The 19,054-nt window shown below is 41.6% G+C and overlaps 1 protein-coding gene and 1 long non-coding RNA gene across 5 annotated transcripts in view; one reads left to right on the top strand and one right to left on the bottom strand.

Annotated features, from left to right (window-relative positions):
- Positions 1-19,054, bottom strand: part of LOC146444727 (uncharacterized) — a 74,593-nt gene that overhangs the window by 27,927 nt on the left and 27,612 nt on the right. Inside the window, exons 4-5 of one of the 2 annotated variants that reach the window (XR_014851976.1) lie at positions 7,402-7,541; positions 6,394-6,584 (exon numbers count right to left, since the gene is read on the bottom strand). This is a non-coding gene — a long non-coding RNA (uncharacterized LOC146444727). The remainder of the gene's footprint in view (positions 1-6,393; positions 6,585-7,401; positions 7,542-19,054) is intronic. The other variant, XR_014851982.1, reaches the window with a different exon arrangement.
- HTR2A (5-hydroxytryptamine receptor 2A) overlaps positions 10,166-19,054 on the top strand; it is a 28,588-nt gene continuing 19,699 nt past the window's right edge. The window contains exons 1-3 of one of the 3 annotated variants that reach the window (XM_085059881.1): positions 10,166-10,595; positions 11,077-11,716; positions 15,718-15,918. In XM_085059881.1, the coding sequence (XP_084916007.1) occupies positions 11,317-11,716; positions 15,718-15,918 (601 nt within the window). In that variant the 5' untranslated portion in view covers positions 10,166-10,595; positions 11,077-11,316. Of the gene's footprint in view, positions 11,717-15,717; positions 15,919-19,054 lie in introns of all 3 variants that reach the window. The other 2 variants (XM_085059880.1, XM_085059877.1) reach the window with 2 other exon arrangements.

Here is a 19,054-nt window from a genome sequence, read left to right as displayed (position 1 = left end):
TGTTAGGAAAATGAAGCTCTTGCTCTTAAAGAGTCTTCCTTTGTTTGTCTTGGATCATGCCATTTGCTTTGTTCACGTAGCACCAGCACAGAGTAAGTCAAGCCGGATGCACCAGTTCAGCAGCCTGGTATTTAAGCACATATTTACAGGAAAAAGGTATTCCCTGAGCAGCCCTTGACTCAGGACTCAGACTCTGCCAGGCTGGTTTCAGCCATTATCCAGAGCCACAATACAAGGCTCGTCTCCTGTCAGGCGCTTGGGTGGATGCCCGATTTACTTTCAGAAGCAAATTTCTGGCTTGAATCTTGCATTTTAATGCCATGCATTAAATTAAACACCACACAGAGAGCATCAAGGAAGCAATTCAGCTCTCTTGTTATGTACTGATTCCACCTACCATGTGCCAGGTATGTCTCACTGCCTTGAAATTTTCCAACACCACAGAACGTTTTGATTTGTGTTCCCTTCATGACGGGCTTCTTGGGGACAAGGTATAAAGCACAAATGGCAGAAGTGTCCTCTTTACAGCAGGAGTGTCTCTTCAAAGTCAACATGCTTTAGGCATTTCTGTCATTTTCACTCCCAAAATGCCCTTCACACAACTCCTTCACACAACTGACTTCAATAAACAGTATGTTGCTAAGAAGTGAGTTGTGTTCATAACTCTATAAGGCAACCAGGAAAGGAGATGCATTTTTCTCACTGCCCTTTCTCCCTTGGATTGTGCAATCCCCAAATGCCCTATAAATAAAAGTAGACACATATAAACATGCAGGCTCCAACCTCTGCCAAGCAGTCCATGATGGGACCTCAGTGGCACCCAGAGCCTGCCTCTGCAACCAAAAGATCAAGAATCCCTGTTCTGAATTTGCTCATCATTATAACCTGTGCAACTAATTATAACTTCTTGTCTACACATAGTTTATACTGAAAGCTCACCTGTCCAATCCAAGCCTTTCTTTACAAAGGCAGGTTCTTCACTGTTTTGTCTCAGATTGTCATGGGATTTCCATCATTCCAGGTATTAAAAGTCAGTCTCAGTCAGGAGAGTACACTGGCAGAGTGCCTCAAGAAATGGAAGTAAGAAGATCACTCAGGACCAGATTCTGGACTGGCAAAGATAAGCTGTTTTCCTCCTGGAAATGTGTTAGAGTGAAAACAGGAGATTTTCCATTTACATTGACATACCAGCGGTTTGAAGGACATTATGCTCCCTTGCCAAGCTCTCCTTAGTACAAACAGGGACATTGGTCTAAGTCACTTGGAGCAGTTTTCCTTCTACAGCATGCCTGACAAACATGTGGAAACAAAACATTCTAAGAAATATAGAAGATTAAGTGGGCATTCAAATTAGTATTTGATAGTGTATGAAAGCCAGAAAAAGACTAAAATTTTAAAGAAAGCCCCACAGGACCATGAAGACTCTTTTGGAGTTTTTTTTCTTGATGATTTTTTGCATTTGAATTAATGAAGTTCAAACCATGGATGTGGGAAAGAGTCATTCCTTGCCTTACAAGGGAGTTTTTGTCAAAGATTCATCTGACTCCGCATGCCTGATATCTGACATGAATCTGCACATCAGATCATGATAGATCTTCCTTCCCATCCCTTTCTTTCCTTCATCCACCAAACACCAAATCCTTCTCTATCTTACTATACACCCCTCACTTCCTGTTCTGCAGGTCCTGTCACTCTGCAGCAGTCCCTGCTCCTGGTATCTCTTCTCCTTATCAAACTGAATGTCTACTTTCACATCAGCATTTTGAAGTGCCTTCCTTTCTGCCCATGGCTCTCACCATGTGAGAGCTGTGGTACAGGTCCCAGTTAGTCACTGCTCACATCTCCCAGAAATTGCTGTCCAGGCATTCCAGGATGCCTCCCACCCTTCCTGTGGGCAGCCCAAGGATGGCCTTGCAGCCACAGCACTGCCAACCTTGAATGAAGTCTTTCACCAGTGGTACCTCCCCAGGCATAGCTGCCAGGGCTTCACCATGGGCCAGCAGCAATCCTAATGAGGAATGTGTATGCTTTGGGAAGTACTCTGATCCACATTAGTCCTAGGCCTAGACACACATATCTTCCTTGCTCTGGGTCATGCCAGCACATCTCTCAGGACTTTCTCACAGACGACCAGGGCAGAGCAGCAGCTAACTAGGATTTATTGGTGTGCATTAGCTCAGCATGTACTACAGAAGGCTGCAGTGCTCTGTAATGTATTAATAGACACTATAAAAACTTGTTGCTGGAAGAAAGGGGATAACTTTCAGCATTCAGCACTTTCATACAGTAATGACTATTCCCTCATTCCTGCCTCTCATCAGCAGCTCTCAAGGAAGCGTCATTAAGAAGGCATATTCCAGTACAAGAAAGACATCAGGCTCGGTTCATTTAAAAGACATATTTCAATAAAGCTAATTTAACATTCATATCAGAGGTGCCCTCAGGGGATCTTGTGTCTGCCCTGTATGGCTCTAACACTCAGCCATAGCCCATGTTTTCACGACATGGGTGTGTAGGATCTGGAGATGCCCAGTGCGTGTGGATTGTCCTAAAAGACCCTTAACATAAGTCAGACTTTTATTGCACTTCACAATAGAGTGGTATTCTGACATATGTTACAATGGTATAAATTAAATTACATAAAGCTATCAGTTCTTCACTTATAGTCCAATTTACAGTACTTGCCTCCCTGGCAGAAAGTGATAGTAAACTTGAAATCTGGATCCTCAGTGGACTCAAAGATGAGTCAGAAGAAAATGAAATCCAAAATGTTTACAGAGATATCAAACCTCGCTAGAAAACTATTTTATATTTTAGTAGTATTCCACTTGTTTATTTAAGTGATTCAGTGTTTTAAGTAAATACTTTTGATTACCTTAATTGTTCTAAAGAAAAACATTTGGACTCTAGTGATATTTAGGAACCAGAACACAGATAAAGCAATATCTAATAAACTAGATAAATGATAACAGCTCCTTTTACAGATCAAGTTGTTGAGTTTTGTGATCTCTCTAGGACCTTCACAGCAGAATTTTGCAGGCTCTTAAGAGAGTACTTGCTCACATATTGTGTCTAAAAAAGAAGGTGGGAATTAGTTCCATCACTAAGCCAAAAGGAGGCTACATTTCCTCCAGACGACCTTAAATTATATAGTAAAATCATTCTGTGAGAAACACGGTACTTAAAATACTTAAAATATGAGCACATTCATTTGAGTCAACTAGTTCAGACAGCACAGTGTCTAGATGTAAAAGACTATTTACATACCTGGAGATAACGTAATCCTTTCACTGTATTTTGTAGATCTGTCTTGGCTTATACTGTTTTGAGAGTGAGACATTACTATGAAGATACCATCAACAGCTTGACAAGTGAATTGCCACCTTACATGAAATGAGCAGAGGGTGGATCCAGCTGAGCAGCCCACTGAAAGACTGGCCCTAAATTCACTGCCACAGTGGAAGCAATTGCCTTTCCATGGAGGGAACTTTTTGCACCTGCAATTTAGGTGGACACCCATCTTAAGCAGGCAAATTGGATCCCAGTCTGTAATGCCAACCAACACAAGACAATACCATGACTGATATCTAAGGGCTCCATCAGCTGGTGTGTCTCTGTTACTTGTTTGCACCTCCTTGCCAGTCTACATTGACCAAACAACTTTTATTTAATGCTGGACTATGCTTGCATAAACAACTTTGCTTATTTTACAAAAAATTAGCTATATTGGGGATTGTCCTTTACAGAACTCCTGCATACACCCATTAAAGCTGTTCTAACCAGTTAAATATAATTAAATAAAAGCTGATAGCAAGATTCTTAGGTTTGCCAATGAGGAAAAACTGTATATTTCTAGAAAGATAGTATATATTCAATAACAGACATTAATACTGATGATAATTCATGCAATGGATAATGTTTTCCACTTTGATGGTTATAAATTATATAGTGTGACTTAGTAACTTAGAAATATGCTATCTCAGGAATAACAGAAGAAAAAAATAAGAGCAGTCACCTGCCAAATGTAACAGAGAGCTGTAACAAATAGCAGCTCTATATATATATATATATATATACGTATGTAAAACTTTAGGGCTGCAGCTGTTTGGTTCTGCCATATTTAGAGAGCAAGAAATGTAAAAGTAGAAGTATTTTAATCATCATTCTTGTGGTGCCCACCTATTTCACAGCTCTGCCATACACTAGTGAACCCTTGAGCCTCTGGGACGTACAGATCTATTGAGTTAATCCCTGCCACCACCCAATGCTGCAAATGCAGAAGAGATGACCCACATCCTTGGATACAAAATTGATTTTTTTTCCCTGAAATGCTTCTCCATCCATCAATGTCCAAGTGTTAATGTAGGAAGGTCCTTATGGATTCATTTTTACTCTTGCATTTCTTCTTACATGGTACTAGAGAAATAAGAGTAAAAAAACAGCCCAGAGAAATATGGACAAATCATTGTCTGGAACTCAAAAAGAAATTGCAATTTCTTTTGTCTTCGCTTTCTTTGTATTGATCATAAAAGTGATGGAAGTTTTTTGAAGAGAGGAAAAGAAGAAGTGCCCCCTCTATCTTCTGCAGGGTCTATCACCTGAAAAAAGGCTAAACTAGCTTTTAAGCTACAAGACAGGGATAATGCTGTCTTGGCAGAAAGTTTCCACAAAGCCACGTTTGCAATACGGTGTATGGTTTTGGTCACCCCATTAAAAAGATGTTATTTCACTGAGTAACAGCTGAGGTGAGACAGGCTTTGGATGATGACCAGTGTTAATAGTGGGCAGCAAGTGCATCTTTAAGAAGTAAGATGAAGCAAATCAAGTGGAAAATTGCTTGGAAATTTAAACTGAGGAAAAAAACAGTGGAAGAGATTCAGTTATTAATGCATGAAATATGGAGCTTTGTATCATGGTATTTGCTGTAATGTGGGTCTGGATGCAATAAAATTTTACCTACAGAAAAGCTGCCCAAATTGTAACTCAGGTGACCACATAATATTGTCTCAGAGCAAGTCAATCTATCAGCTTATTCCTGGAAGAGCTGAAATGAAAATATTCAAAGCCAAACAAGTTTCAGTGAATCATATATCTGCAGGTGCCTCTAGTGATATAAAAGGTCTTGTCAGGTATATAAATAGTTAATATTTACAGCTGAGAGCAAGACATGGAGAAGAATTTTCCCTTCAGGTTTCACTAAAACTAAGCATAGATTTTTAGAGAGGTTTCTTTACATAAGGCTGCAGGGTTCCTCCTTAAAGTATGAAGAGGCCATTTATTGCTTTAGCACAAAAGCTTAGGGACACTCCCCAACAGTTCAGCCTCTAGTGGGAAATCAAGTTTCCACAAAATCAACTTTCTATTCAAGGAAAAAATCAATTTTGCCCGAAGCATTCAGGTTTCCTTTGGGAAAATCAAAACAAAATATTTTCTTCTCTACATGAGCTTGACCCAAACCAAATGTTTCAGTTTATTTTTTAGCTGAACAAGAATATTTTATTTCAACTCAGTTCAGCTTGAAACCGCCTCTGGGTGTGCTGTCATGGTGGATATAAATTGCCCAGGAGAATCTGGGAATAAGACAATTTGCATCTCAGTCAGTTATCTGGCTCATAAAAAAATATTATTAATTCAACAATATTAAAACATCATATTTAGAACAACAAGACTGAAGCAAAATGTTTGGATACTTCCAACTGAAGTCCTTCATAACTTTTCCTCCCATTAAAAAGTTTTGATATGGGGAAAGAAATGTTTGAACAGTTAAAATCACACATGAGAAAAATAAATAATTCTGACTCAAATTTCCAGCCAACTAATTATTACATCAGTTTTATGCCACAGTAATTCCATTAAGCTCCACTGGAATGACACCAGCTAAAGGGATTGAAGGTACAATGTTACCAATCTGACCTCGGTGCACAGATTTAGACAGATAAAAGGTGTATTTTATGGTGCTCTGGGTTCTCTCTCACATTTAGCTTCCCCTTAGGACTGTAAGTATGCAGAGGGACTTGTAGATCCTAAAATAATAACATGTGGTTAGAAAGGATGACACCCTACAAATCCTCAGGAGTATGGCACATCTTTCCAAAACTCACAGATGACTGAGACAATCAGGCTTTTAAAATCAAGATATTAATTCAGCTTCACCTGGGATTGAGCAGTGATTGAAACTAGCATTAGTGTGTGGGATAGACATGAAAAGTTAGAGAACTTCAGTGATATATTATATATTCTTACTATTTAGAAAGTATAGTTAAACTGAGTTATTCCAGCTTTCCCTTCAGCCTCGACCTCTAATATTCAGTTGTGATTCAAAGGCAATCCAGAGCAAGTCAATACAGACAGCCACTTTCACAGAAAAGACCCCTACAACACCACACCAGTTACCTCAGGTTTACAGTCATCAGCACACAGGGCTCTGGTGCTGCAACACCCAGCTTGCTCGGGATCATCACCTGTGAACAGCAAGGCTGAGGGATGCTGCTCCAGAGTGGTTTTCAGAGGGCTCATGTCAAGTTGCTCTCATCTCACTGCAATGGCATGAGTCTCAAAGGCTAAGAGGTCCAGAATGAGCTCAACTGCATCAAAAAGAGAGTAGGGGTTTTTAGTTATTAGTTCTGGTTTGTAATAGCTAGCCTCTGGTTCATGTCCAACAGCCCCTGATGAATGCAAACAGAGACACCAAACTCAACCACAACACAAATTATTCACATTCCACTTGCCTCTCTTTTAGATATCAGAGTGATTGATTAACCTCTGCAGTTACTACTACATTTACTGATTACAAAATCTATTCAGAACACCAGAGAGCAATGGAAAACTCAGAAACCCAGGATTTTTACACCTGAAACAATCCTGAGAGCACCAAATTTGAATTATGTAAACCAGTAATTTTTTACTTCTCCATTTCAGATGAAAATTGTTGAAAAGCAGCATTTCTAGGAAGTGTTTATGTGCACTATGCCAAGCATAAAAACCCTGCCCAAGAGAACAGAATAATGTCCTACAAAAAAATTCCAAGCAGAGCTGGGCAGCAGGGGAGGGGCTGTCATGAATTTGATATGTTGGTGCCTTCCAGAAATTAAAAAGCAATATGTAGTCTGTTCCCATGCCAGCTGTGTTTCTAGAGACTGCTTTCTGTCTACCACAGACCACATTATTGCCATTTTAAGCTAAGATTTCACTTAATTTACATAGGCTGGGACAGACCACAGCTGTCTGCTGTTAGCACAGATGCTCTGCCTGGGATTGCAGGTCACAGCGTGTGAGGCTCTGCTGCTATCAGCTTGCAAGCTTGTTTGTTTAAAATGGAACATCATGGGACCTACATTTTTCCAGAGCTTTCCACCTTTAGGAAAAGCAGTGGTCAAGGCTGGCTTAGACATAACTAATCACCTAGGATTTGTTCCACACTGCACTCTTAAGGTAGAGCTCATGCTTGGTTTTGCAAAGGGATGAGAACCCTGGTACCTTCCTGTTGTTGAGTTCTGCAAAGGAATATTAGACACTTTTTTTGCTTGATACCTGCAATGATACTACATGGAAGGAAAACAATTTTCAGGTTCTTGGAAGGAGGTGAGATGACTTTTGCAGTTAAAAAAAAAGCTGAGATAAATAATACAATAAACTCATGACCAGTTGCACATCCAACATATTTTGCTAGAAGACATAAGATCACTGATTTGTTTCTGATAGATAAAGCTACACAAAAGAGGTTTCTGATTTATCCATGCTTCATGTGCGAACCTTAAAAAACTTTTAATATACCTATGCCTCAGTTTCACATATGGTCAAATTGTTTTCTGGGAGGACAGCTTAGTTTTCAGAAGGCTCTCAGACCATGTGATAGACACTTTGTGTGTCTACAGCTACACTAAAGTAGACACAGTGGTGCAGTCCTTATACAGAGAGCTTATGACTGCAGTTGCAAAAGTCTTAGGCAAGGAAATGTTCAGCTTTTTGCTCTTGATGTCTAGAGTAGATTTGCAGTCTTGAATGAGTCATTGTACACACCCAATCATAGTGTTTGTCAAGGTCCAACTCAGGCCAAGTTCGGAAGAAATTAACTTCTGTAGTTGGTATGCAAATATGACTATAAGTCAATTATCTTACTTCATAAATAGGGGACAGCCAAGGCTCATTGATCTCCCCTGCAGGGCAGTGGACTGTTTGCCAGGGTCCTTACTTTGAACAGTATCTCTCAAGGCTACTCCTCAAAGTTGACAAATTCCTTGACTCAGGAGATTCTCAGTAAGTGATTAGCGACATGCTAAGCTTTAAAATCTTAGCTAAGTGACACAAAGGATTGATTGTGCACATATAATCATTGGGACATAAACTGCTGACCAAGCCTGGGACTAACTTTGGAATTAGGCACACAGAAACTCTCTTCTGAGAAGGAGCTTAGAACACAAGGATGTTTTTCCTAAACATCATGACTCAACAGGAGAGTCTCTCTCCCTGCCTGTTTTGTCTGACCCTGTCCTCTATGCCACAAATAATCAAGTGCAGCTAGTCACATTTACGATTAAGCTTTGCAAAATCACTGGGTTATATCAATAAACATATTGGTACTTCTTTCTGGGGAGTGACATCCATGACACACCCATGACTGCTGCATTATAGCTGTCAGGGCCCAGATCCAGCCTTCTAAGAAAACAACAGGACATCTGGGCTCCCCACAAAGGTTGTCTGTAGCCCTAGCCAAGGGGTCTTGACTCTTGTTTTGGACAGTAGATGCATTCAGCAGAAGTGAAGCCCACCTCTGCATCAGATATGCACTCTCATGCTCATGGGAATGGTTGCCAAGCCCTCTGGAGCATGGATGCCGAATTCACTTGGTCAACACAGTAACCCATTTGCTTATTGTATGAAAGGAGAGAGGAAAGCACCTCTTCTGGCTCCTGGATGAGACTGCCAGGGCTGAAACATTTCTTGCTAAATTCAGCATTATCACCATTTTTTACCAGTTTGTGTTGTCTGATAGTCTTCTGACCTCACCCACGGGACTGGGAAAATTGAGTATTGGGATAACATATTTCCAAGTCCCACATGGGCGTGAGGGGGAGCTACTGCCTTGTCTTCCTTGTCTTGCTGGGTTTATCTGTGGGTAAAACTGGGTCCAAAGGAACTTTGCTGTGAAAGGCTTCCTGTAACTGTGCCACACTGATCTGAATGGGCTCCAGTGTGTCCTCTGAGACTCACTTTGGTAAGGTTTTGGTCCATGAAGAGATTAGCACATGTCAGCGGAGCTCCATGTGTTTGAAGCTCCCTGGGATCTGCGGCAGAGTTAACAGTGCTGCACACAGAGCTGAGCTACGGGAGCAGCCTGCAGCTCCCAAGGGCCTGCCAGGACCCATGGGTGCCCAGTGACACTGGCACCTCTCTGAGCTCTCACTGCAAACTGCCTGAGCCTGCTTGTACAAATCCATTGCCCTCAGCATGAGGGAAATCTGCAATATATTTCAGGATGCACAGAGGAGCAGCAGACCCACTCAGATGAAATTTTGACAACCGTACGTCTCAGAAAATCTGGGAGCAGGTTTTGTGTAAGGTGGCAAATTGAAGAGTTGGCTATTTCTTCATGCATGTCCTGGTAGCAGAGGTACAAGGCAGAAGCAGTGTCAGGCTGTTTTGTTTCCCCTTTGCTGTATACATGCTTTGCTTTACTGAACTGCTTCATCTGGGACACCCGCTTGGGACAGGCTCCTGGGATTAGCTGTTACATTTAGCTCCTGACAAATGAGCATGACATCAGAGGGACTTAAATTTTTTATAAATATCTATCGCCAATTTGATTCACACGTCAGCACAGACCTGGAGTTAAAACTGAAGGGGACTGAATATTATGCCTGCCTTTTAAGGCTGGTGGAATTTCCCCTCTATATGGAAAAAACTTCTCACATATATTTCACTAGTATCTACAATCGCAAGCCTTAGGTTTTGTCTCTCTCAAGCCTGCATCCTGTAAATCCCTGTAATTGCACGCAGCTGTTTGTGAGCCATCCGCTGCAAACTGAAAGCGTGCACTGAAAAAGCCCCCAAGCAGAGAACCTCTGAAATACACGCGGAAAAAGCTGCTGGTTTACTGAAAAGACCCTCTCTGGTCTGCCTTCCCCTGCCCTCCTCTGCTGTCGCTACCTTGCAGTTTATGACATCCAGATAGTGGGAGGTCTGACAATCCGAACAAGGCAGCAAGCAAGAAATTCCATTCCTGTTGAAATCAGTAATTCCTCCGTGGAGGCTGCTTTTTCGTGAGTGTGTGCGCGTGTCTTTCTTCTGTGTCACTTCAAGAAGGGGTCTGATATTATTACTACTTTAAATATAGCTTGCCCTGGGGCGGGGAAATGCACAAGGAAAGAGCCGGCAAGCAGCCTATCTCTCAGAAGAAAAGAGCAAGCCTCGCAGCACAGGAACTGGCTTCACTCAAGTGTGCAGTTTAGAAGTCAAAAAAACTATTTCAAATACCACCACTGTGGAGGTGACTGAAGAAAAAGGACACGAAACTGGCTAAACACAGTGAAGAATACGGTAAACCAGGGTGCAAAGTGCATCTAATTGCAGTTTGAAAGTGGGCTCTGAAGTGCAATGTAAGTCTTCCTTTAAATGTATTCTTTTATAATATCTAGTTGTTTGATTTCCATTCCGAAGCCATGCTGGGCCAAAAGGTACAATTAGCTACAAAAATCAGCATGGAGCAGAATGTGTAATCTCTGATATGAGGCTGAAAATGATACTGAAATACAACAGAAGACAGAGAGTATCAGCCATATTATGGAAGATGCACTATAAATAAGAGCATATCTAATTATTTCAAGAGAAAGATGCTGGATGGAATCATTAATCAACTTTCTTAATAGGGAAGCGAGAGCTCTGCTGTTTAGTACGGCAAGCTATTTTAACACTGCTGTGTTAAAAATTATGTGATTACAGTTACCAAGAGCAATAAGATGTAGCTTCAGAGGGGAGTCCTAGTGGTTGCAAAAGTTTTATCTCTTATTTCTCCAACATTTTGCTCTCTGAAGCCTCAAGTCCACATTCTCTATCCTACAGCCTGGTTTTACTTTTCAGCTGGGTTTTCAATATATGCCAACACTGGACATCCTATGGAACTGAAAACAAAACATTTCAGCTTTCGGAGTAATTCTGGTATGTTTTTCTACATCACACTAGAGGTAAAAATATAGTCGACAAAAGATTGTGCTCCCTCAACTTCTGGCATGGCGACCTGAGGAATACAATGCCCAATGGTGACAAAGGGTGATAATTTCCTGTTTTTCACTATTTATCTCTGTGGTTTTGGACTTAACAATGGATATTCTTTGTGTTGAAGAGAGCTCTGTGAACCCAACTGCAAACTCCTTCATACAAATAAATCATGAGAGAAGATTCTACAGAAATGTTTATGGAGCTGGAGAAATTAATATATCACATCTCTGCAACTTGACTGTGAACTCTGACAACCTAACCAATCTTTCATGTGAAAGTAACATGAGCCCATCGTGCTGCCCTTCACAGAAAAACTGGCCGGCTCTGTTGACAGTGATAGTAATTGTTTTAACCATTGCTGGAAATATTCTTGTCATCATGGCTGTTTCACTGGAGAAAAAACTACAGAATGCCACTAACTATTTTTTAATGTCACTTGCAATAGCTGATATGCTGCTGGGTTTCCTTGTCATGCCTGTGTCGATGTTAACCATACTTTACGGTGAGTATTAGCTGTGTAACCTACTGCATGTATTGACATGCCTTAAACATTGCATGCAATAACATCTTGTTGTTATTATGATTTCATTCTCCTACCACAAAAACTTGTTATCATTCCATATAAGTTAAAATATATGTTACTGGTAAATGGATGGAGCAAGTGAAGCACTTTAATCTTTCCTACTTTATATTTCCAGCTACAGGCATTTTAAACACAGTCCAGAGCATTAGTTTATTACTCAGTTGTCGGATGAATTGTCTCAAAGTGTATATATGAAGAGGCTTTGTTCTTTCTATTGCTTTCAGGTTTTTTCCCTGGCTCATAATTTTCACATTCCTAATGACAATGTAGGGTCCTGCCAGTTTCTTTGCTCTGCAAATACGCACTGAAGCACTAATGACTACTTTTAGATTCAAAGTAGGCAACCCCTTCAATTATTTTTAATGAAGTAATACAAATGTAAATAATTTTCTTATCACCAGTACCCTGCTTAGACATCTACTTACCAGCAAATGCTGGAAAAAATATTGAGGGAGTTAAGAAATGGATGGGCATTATTTCTACCTGTTTAGTAATATTTAAAAATGCAAAGCTATAATTTCTTAAGAGAAGTTATTTAAGTTAATAATGACTCACAGTTCATGCCCTTGCAGGTGATTAATAGCAGATCTTTCTTCCCATTTTCACCAAAGTCTTTTGCAGCAGAGCTCACATAGGAAAAAGCAGCACCCTGTGTGTTCAGCACCAATTTTGTCAGGCTGTTACTATCCCTAAACTTCAGAAATTAGTCTTCCAGTGCCACAACTGAATTGCTACAGTGCAAAGAGGAGCTAGACACTGTCAGGAGGGAAGTGAGATTGTTTGGAAAGATTTCTATTACTTCACTATTTTGGGGTATAAGGTCCAAACATGAGCCTGTGACTTAAGGGAGATTTAATCCAGAAACCTGGAAGTTTATTTTCCATTTTCAGTGTCTCTACACAGATCGCCCTCAGTAGCATTTGCACGCTGCATTTGGCATCCGTGATGCCGCAACACTGTGATTTACCGTATTAGTGTGCGATTACCTTTGGCGGCAGAAACAGCGTGAAACACAAATTGTCCGATGGGTGAGATTTAAGTCGTGCGTGATTCCCTGAGACAAGCAACAGGGACTCCTGCTGGCCAGGCTCCGCTGCCGAGGGAAGAGACGCCCGAGTTCCGTGTCTCGGAAGGGATTTGGGGGCTGGGGCTCTGGATGCCTTTCCCGCCCGCCGGGAAACCGGCGCCCTCGTCCCGGGAAAGGCTGCGCTGCCCTCCTCGGCCACGGCCGGAGCACAGGAGCCGCAGGGCACGCGAAGGCAGAGAGGAGGGGCTGGGTTGGTTTTGCCTCCTCTCCCTGCTTTTTTCCTTGCAAGATCAGGAATGGAAGCAACATCGCTTGGGGTGAAAAGTCCTCTGGTAGTGCACAGAGGTACCAGGGCAATCACTTTGGTGCACCATCAAAGGTTTCCAGGATGATCAGTGATGGCTTGGAGGGCAACACTGAAGCATTTTTCTTGGCCTCAGCTGCTCAACTTCAGCCACATTACTGATGTTGACAGTCTTGAGCCCAAACTGAAGGCCTTTGCACATCCCTGCTCTGCCGGGACACCCCCAAGGCTGTGGAATAAGTGTGCTTCACCACCCCTTCTCCAGCCCCCTGGAGGGGTATGGAGATTTCTTTGCCCAAAGGAAAGATGATTTTCTTGAGAGCTTTATAGCTACTGTGGGAAATTCTGCTTCCAGTGCCCAGCCATGTGCCTGTCCCAGTCTGCACCCTTTGGGCTAGGCAGGGTTCTCCATCCACCCAGCAGATCCAGACTGCTGGAAAAGGCAACATCCAGTAAGTCCTGCCAAGGTGGACATGTCTACAGAGCAGAAAACTTCCTGGAGGATGTTACCTACACCCTTTCTTAAGGGTACACCTTATTGCACCCAGAGTTTTCTCCGCTCATGTATTTTCTCCTTTCTTGAACCTGTAGTCTCTAAGGAAGTTTATCTAGCAGATGCTGTTTTATCCCTGCCCCATCCTGGTTTATAGCAAAGACAAGAAGTCTAGAAGGACATGACAAATGTGTTCCCAAAGGTCACTGAAGCAAGAGAACAGATGTGTGTTGTCAAGTGTAAAAATACTTTAATGGTTTTCCCTGTGTAAACTGGCCTGGCCTGACAGAGAGGTGTTACTGGGAAGTCATGCCCCTGAAAGCCAGCCATCACATAACACACTCCAGGGACCAGATTTCCCAATACAAGACCAGAAAACATTATAAAATACATCTATAAATGCTGTATGGCTTGTCAGGGTTAGCTCATATTACAGCAACCCAAGAGCACCAAAGTATAGGTCTCCTCAGAGCTCACAGAGACTAAATTTATTTAGGCACAGACCTACCTCCTCTGCCTCTCCCTCCATTCCTGCTGTTGCAAGTCTTGTACTGTATCTCCAAAGGAGACAGGCACTCCCAAAAATACTAGCATATTCTCACAATATGAGTTTTGGCATTGCCTCATGCCACACCATCATGGGCACCTTAGGTAATAAGCTCTAAATTAAATCACTACAAGATAAGGACCCTGATAACTGCAAAACTTGCTCCAAGGAGATCTATTAGTGGTTCCCTGCAGGAATAGAAGGGCTTTTGAATGGGGGTCCTGCAGGGCTCTGCTTAGCCTGGGTCTGCTCAAGACTGCTCCTAACAACTTAAACAGTGTATGGAGTGTGAGCTTACACAGCTTTCCAAAAGCACCACACTGGGAGAGGTTACAAGCACTCAGAGAGACAGGATGAGAATCATCAACAAGAATCTGGATACCAGAGGAGAAAGTCTGAAACCAACAAATAACATTCAGTGAAGATAAGTGCAAGGGTAAAGGGAAAATCATAAGTCAGGCTTTAAGAATGATGAACAAGATCTGGCTGTCAAAATGTATCATTAGCTAAACATGCTTCACTAGCATGATGTTTTCATACAAAAGGCACTTACCATTCCAGGTTGTATAAGACATTCCCTTCAAGAGCCATGAAGAAATCATGTATTTCACTTAACAGTCAGGAGGCCTTTGCAAGAGAACTGAGCCCTGTTTTAGTCAGTGAATGGTATACAAGATGCAGATAAATTAAACAGATTCCAGGGCAGAGAAAGTAGAAGTACAAAAGTTTTAAAAGCATGACCTGTAAGAATAAGATAAAGTACTTGGCTTTTCTTAGACTGGAAAACAAAAAAATAAACACAAAACTAGGCAAGATGTGATAGCCATCTCCCAACAGCTTCGAGAAAGGAAAGTAATCAATTAATCTTCATAGGTAGTGGAAAGAACATGGAAAAAGTAAGGGTTTAATTTGCAGCAAAGAAGCAGTAGGTTTGATATTGGTAAACACTAATGCATCTGGTTTGGATTGCATTCCCTGGAGGAGCCTATCAATATTCATCGACAGAGGGAATATTCTTATTTAGGTATGTGGTAGAGGCCTAAAGACAGGTGAGATAAATATCACTGGTATGCAACAATTATTTTTTCTTTAGCTGCCATTAAATCTGAAGTTTTACTTTCAGAATTAAGGCAGCTTGGCATATCAGCAGGTGTTGATAATGCAGTAATTACATGGATAAAAAGTCCAAAGACAAAATTGAGAACTTGCAGGTTTACGATGATAAAATTACTTCTCTTTCCATAGATTTGCTGCCAAAAAGGTTTAATTATAGCATCAAGCACTAGCATTATGCAAATAGAATTAAAAAGAAAAAACATATGCTGCCTGTAGCCTGGGAAAGAAGCAGAGTTAACCCCAAAAGCTACAGTTAAAAGGCTGCAAGCAAATAAAAATGTTTTCTTAAAACAGCGTCAGGCAGCTTCTAAATGTATCACTTACTACTACTTAGTACTTACTACTATCCTAGAAAGATAAATGCACTAAGACAAGTGTCACAACAAAAGATACCTTCCACATCTTTAGCTGATGCCAACTTTCTCTCGTGCAGGATACGAATGGCCTCTACCTAGAAAGCTCTGTGCCATTTGGATCTACTTGGACGTGCTCTTCTCCACTGCGTCCATCATGCACCTCTGTGCCATCTCACTGGATCGCTACATTGCCATTCGAAATCCCATCCACCACAGCCGCTTTAACTCAAGAACGAAGGCTTTTGCTAAAATAATTGCTGTTTGGACCATATCAGTTGGTAAGTGAGGCAATATTTCAGCATGTAATTGCAGATTTCCAGCTCTTGAGAGGATTTGACATATATACTGCAGTCTAAAACTTTATTCTCTGCCTGCAGTATTTTGCTTTTCACAGTCCAAGTGCTGTAATGTAGTAATTATGCAATGGAAATCAACAACAACAGTGGGAAATGGAGGAGAACTGAGCAGCACTGAAAGAATATATATCAGTGATAGCATGACTGAATTCAAGTTTGCTTTAAAGATGTGTTTATTTCCCAAACTGATTATCCATCATTTCCTAAAAATCTGAAAAGGAAAAAGTACATCAACTGAAAACAGTATTTCCCTGTTTTATGTAAGTCAGTTGTTCCCAATTTCCTATTAGGGTCATTTGCTTAGAGATTTTTCTCATGGGCAGATCTTCTCTGCCTTTTTCAGTGTGTGTGGTGGGGAATTTATGCATCCTATTTAGGAGACAACAGATACTGTGTATAGTGTGAATGAGAGGAGTCTCTCTAGAATACAGTTCAGAGTTACAGTCTACAATAGGTATTCTGAATGACCCAGTACATGAATCTCTTTCTGCACTGGCAAAACCCAGAGCCTCAAAACTAGGCATGGGAACACTGATCTTTCATTCCCATGGTGGCAGCCCATCCAGAGCAGTGTTATGGCATGGGAGTTGGAAGAGTCTGGCATCTGATGCCATTAGGGATCTCCTCATACACCTGGTGTGGAGGTTCTCAAATACTTTGAAGACACAGTCCTCCTTCAGCTCTTGTGGTTTTGTAGACTCTTGAGTATTGGCAGCCCACTTATTCAGAGGCAGGAAAAATTCACTGTATTGCTCTGGAAGAGATGTGAGATGTCAGCAATCAAAGGTAAATAGCCGCTTCCCTGGCTAATACAAATTACTGAAAGTGGTAACTGTGATCCCTCACCACTCTTCCAAGAGAAGGGAAAGGAGATGATGCCTAACACGCTGCCAGCCTGGCCCACAGCCTGAGAAAAAACAGCCTAGGATTGTTAGGATTTATAATAGCTGTATCTTCTGCTGCACAGGAAGAAATACTGGGAGTCCTCACTCAACAGGAGGAAACTTCTCCGTCCTCCACAACCTGATGAGGTTCAACAGTGTGTGGCTCTGGGGTGCATTCTGCTGATCAGATGTAGATGCCTAGCAAAGGCCAGGTGAATCCCACCCTAAAAATATCTAGCTCTCAGCTGTAAAGGATGTCTATGGGAACTCAGATGTAGATGTCTTCATTTACATTAAATGAAATATATCTTGTCTCTTCTACAGTCACATTTTAATTAATTCAGTCAAAAATGTATTACTCTGTCCATTTTTCCCAATTTTTGACACTGCTAAGTGCAAGTATTTTCAGTGTATTTCTATATATAAGTCAAGCATTTCTTAAAATTGTGCATACTGTGTTTGTCTGCACTTATGTGTGGTGCCTTGTGCTTGGTGTGTGTGAAATTACTGTCCTTTTTAAACACAAATTCACAGAAAGATCAGAATGACCATTTCAGGGGCAAACCAGTGGTCCACCCTGCTCAGCATCTTTTCTCAGACAGGGACTTATTGACAGAGTATCTGAATTAGCTCTGTATTAAAAGGAATCCAGGGAAAAAAAGTGTTATTTTAGCCCTATTAGTTAGAACATGATTTATGTCCTGTAGCGGGAGGGTTCATTTCTTTGATAGCTTGATATTCCTTTTCAAAGGTTATAGTTTTTCTTTGCAGTAATAACTGATATCATACCCATTGTAAAAACACCTTTTCTGCTCTCTGGAGAAACTTTCTTCTAACAGTGATGAGTCACAGATGTTACTTGTTGTTATTATGGCAAGTGATAGCAACGTGGTCCCTATTTATACAGCTCTGAAAAATACAACTCCTTATTTTATTGGAAATCACTCAAGTGTGGCATGAGTGAAGAGGATAGAGTCCTGCTTTACTGCAGCTGGATAAGGACATGTGTAAGGGAACAGTGGATGTCAGGAAAACAGGAAGAGTTATAGGGTAAACTCCATCTCATTCACACATCACGTGTCAGCAAAACAGTGAGAAGGTTAAATAGGTATAAATGAACGTAGGCAAGCATATTTAGGTGGGCAGGAATGAAGTGATGCTCAGATGGTTTCCAGTCTCATGGAAGCAAGGGGCACAGGGAGACCAGCTGAAGGGAGACTGGTCTGTTTCCAACCTGGCAGCAAGCTATGGCAAATGGGATGTGCTCCAGAGGACAGGTAAGAAAGCAAACACATAGGAAGCTGTAGGAAATTGATGAGCCAGTCACTGCCAGGCTGGACTGAGTTTGCACTGTGCCATATTGCTGTATCAACAGAATAAAGGAAAATTCCAGTACTATAAGGAACCTTGACAGATCCCAGATTGCCCAAGCAACCTGCTGCCAGTCATCAACCCTTATCCTCTGATCTGCCACCATCCAACTAAGAATATGTAGGAAATGGGTTTCTAAAGGTGCTTTCTATATCAGTTACTAATACGAAATGCTTTCTGAACAAAGAGGTACTCCATGTATCATTTAACAGCCTCCAGGCTCTCAGTGCTACTTAGAGTGACAGGGCTATAAATTATTTAACTCTTTGTATTGTCACATAGCTATGGCTGAGAACTCTCACTGGGATGAGTGAAATGAGGATGGTAAGACACTGGCATAGGTTGCCCAGAAAAGCTGTGGATGCTGCATCCCTGGAAATGCTCAAGGCATGGGGCTCTGAGCAACCTGGCCTAGTGGAAGGTGTCCCTACCTCTGGGGTAGGGGAGCTGGAATGAGATTATCTTGAGGGTCCTTCCCATCTCGAACCATTTTATGATAGCGGGCACAGGCAGAGCTGGTGTTGGGCACAACACACTCTCCACGGCACACGGTGTGCCTACCATCTCACTCACAGATTCAGATCCAAGGTTTTGCTCTCCAGCCTCAGATAGACACCCTTTGACTTCCCCATGCTCCTGTAGTTTGCAGCTGAGCTGGTAACCTGTGAACTCTCCTGATGTATGAGATGGAGTGTAAAAAGCAAGAGAAAAAAATGAAAGATGTTGTGTTCCCCCGTGTATAGGTTCATTTTAGCAGAGGAAAAGGGGGGGAAACAGCCAACAGCTGTGTGCTGGCAGCACAT

Source organism: Lichenostomus cassidix, chromosome 1 (genome assembly GCF_008360975.1).
Source record: "Lichenostomus cassidix isolate B80296 chromosome 1, HeHo_3.0, whole genome shotgun sequence".
NCBI classification, from domain to species: domain Eukaryota; kingdom Metazoa; phylum Chordata; class Aves; order Passeriformes; family Meliphagidae; genus Lichenostomus; species Lichenostomus cassidix.
This window is presented reverse-complemented; position numbering and strand designations above follow the sequence as displayed.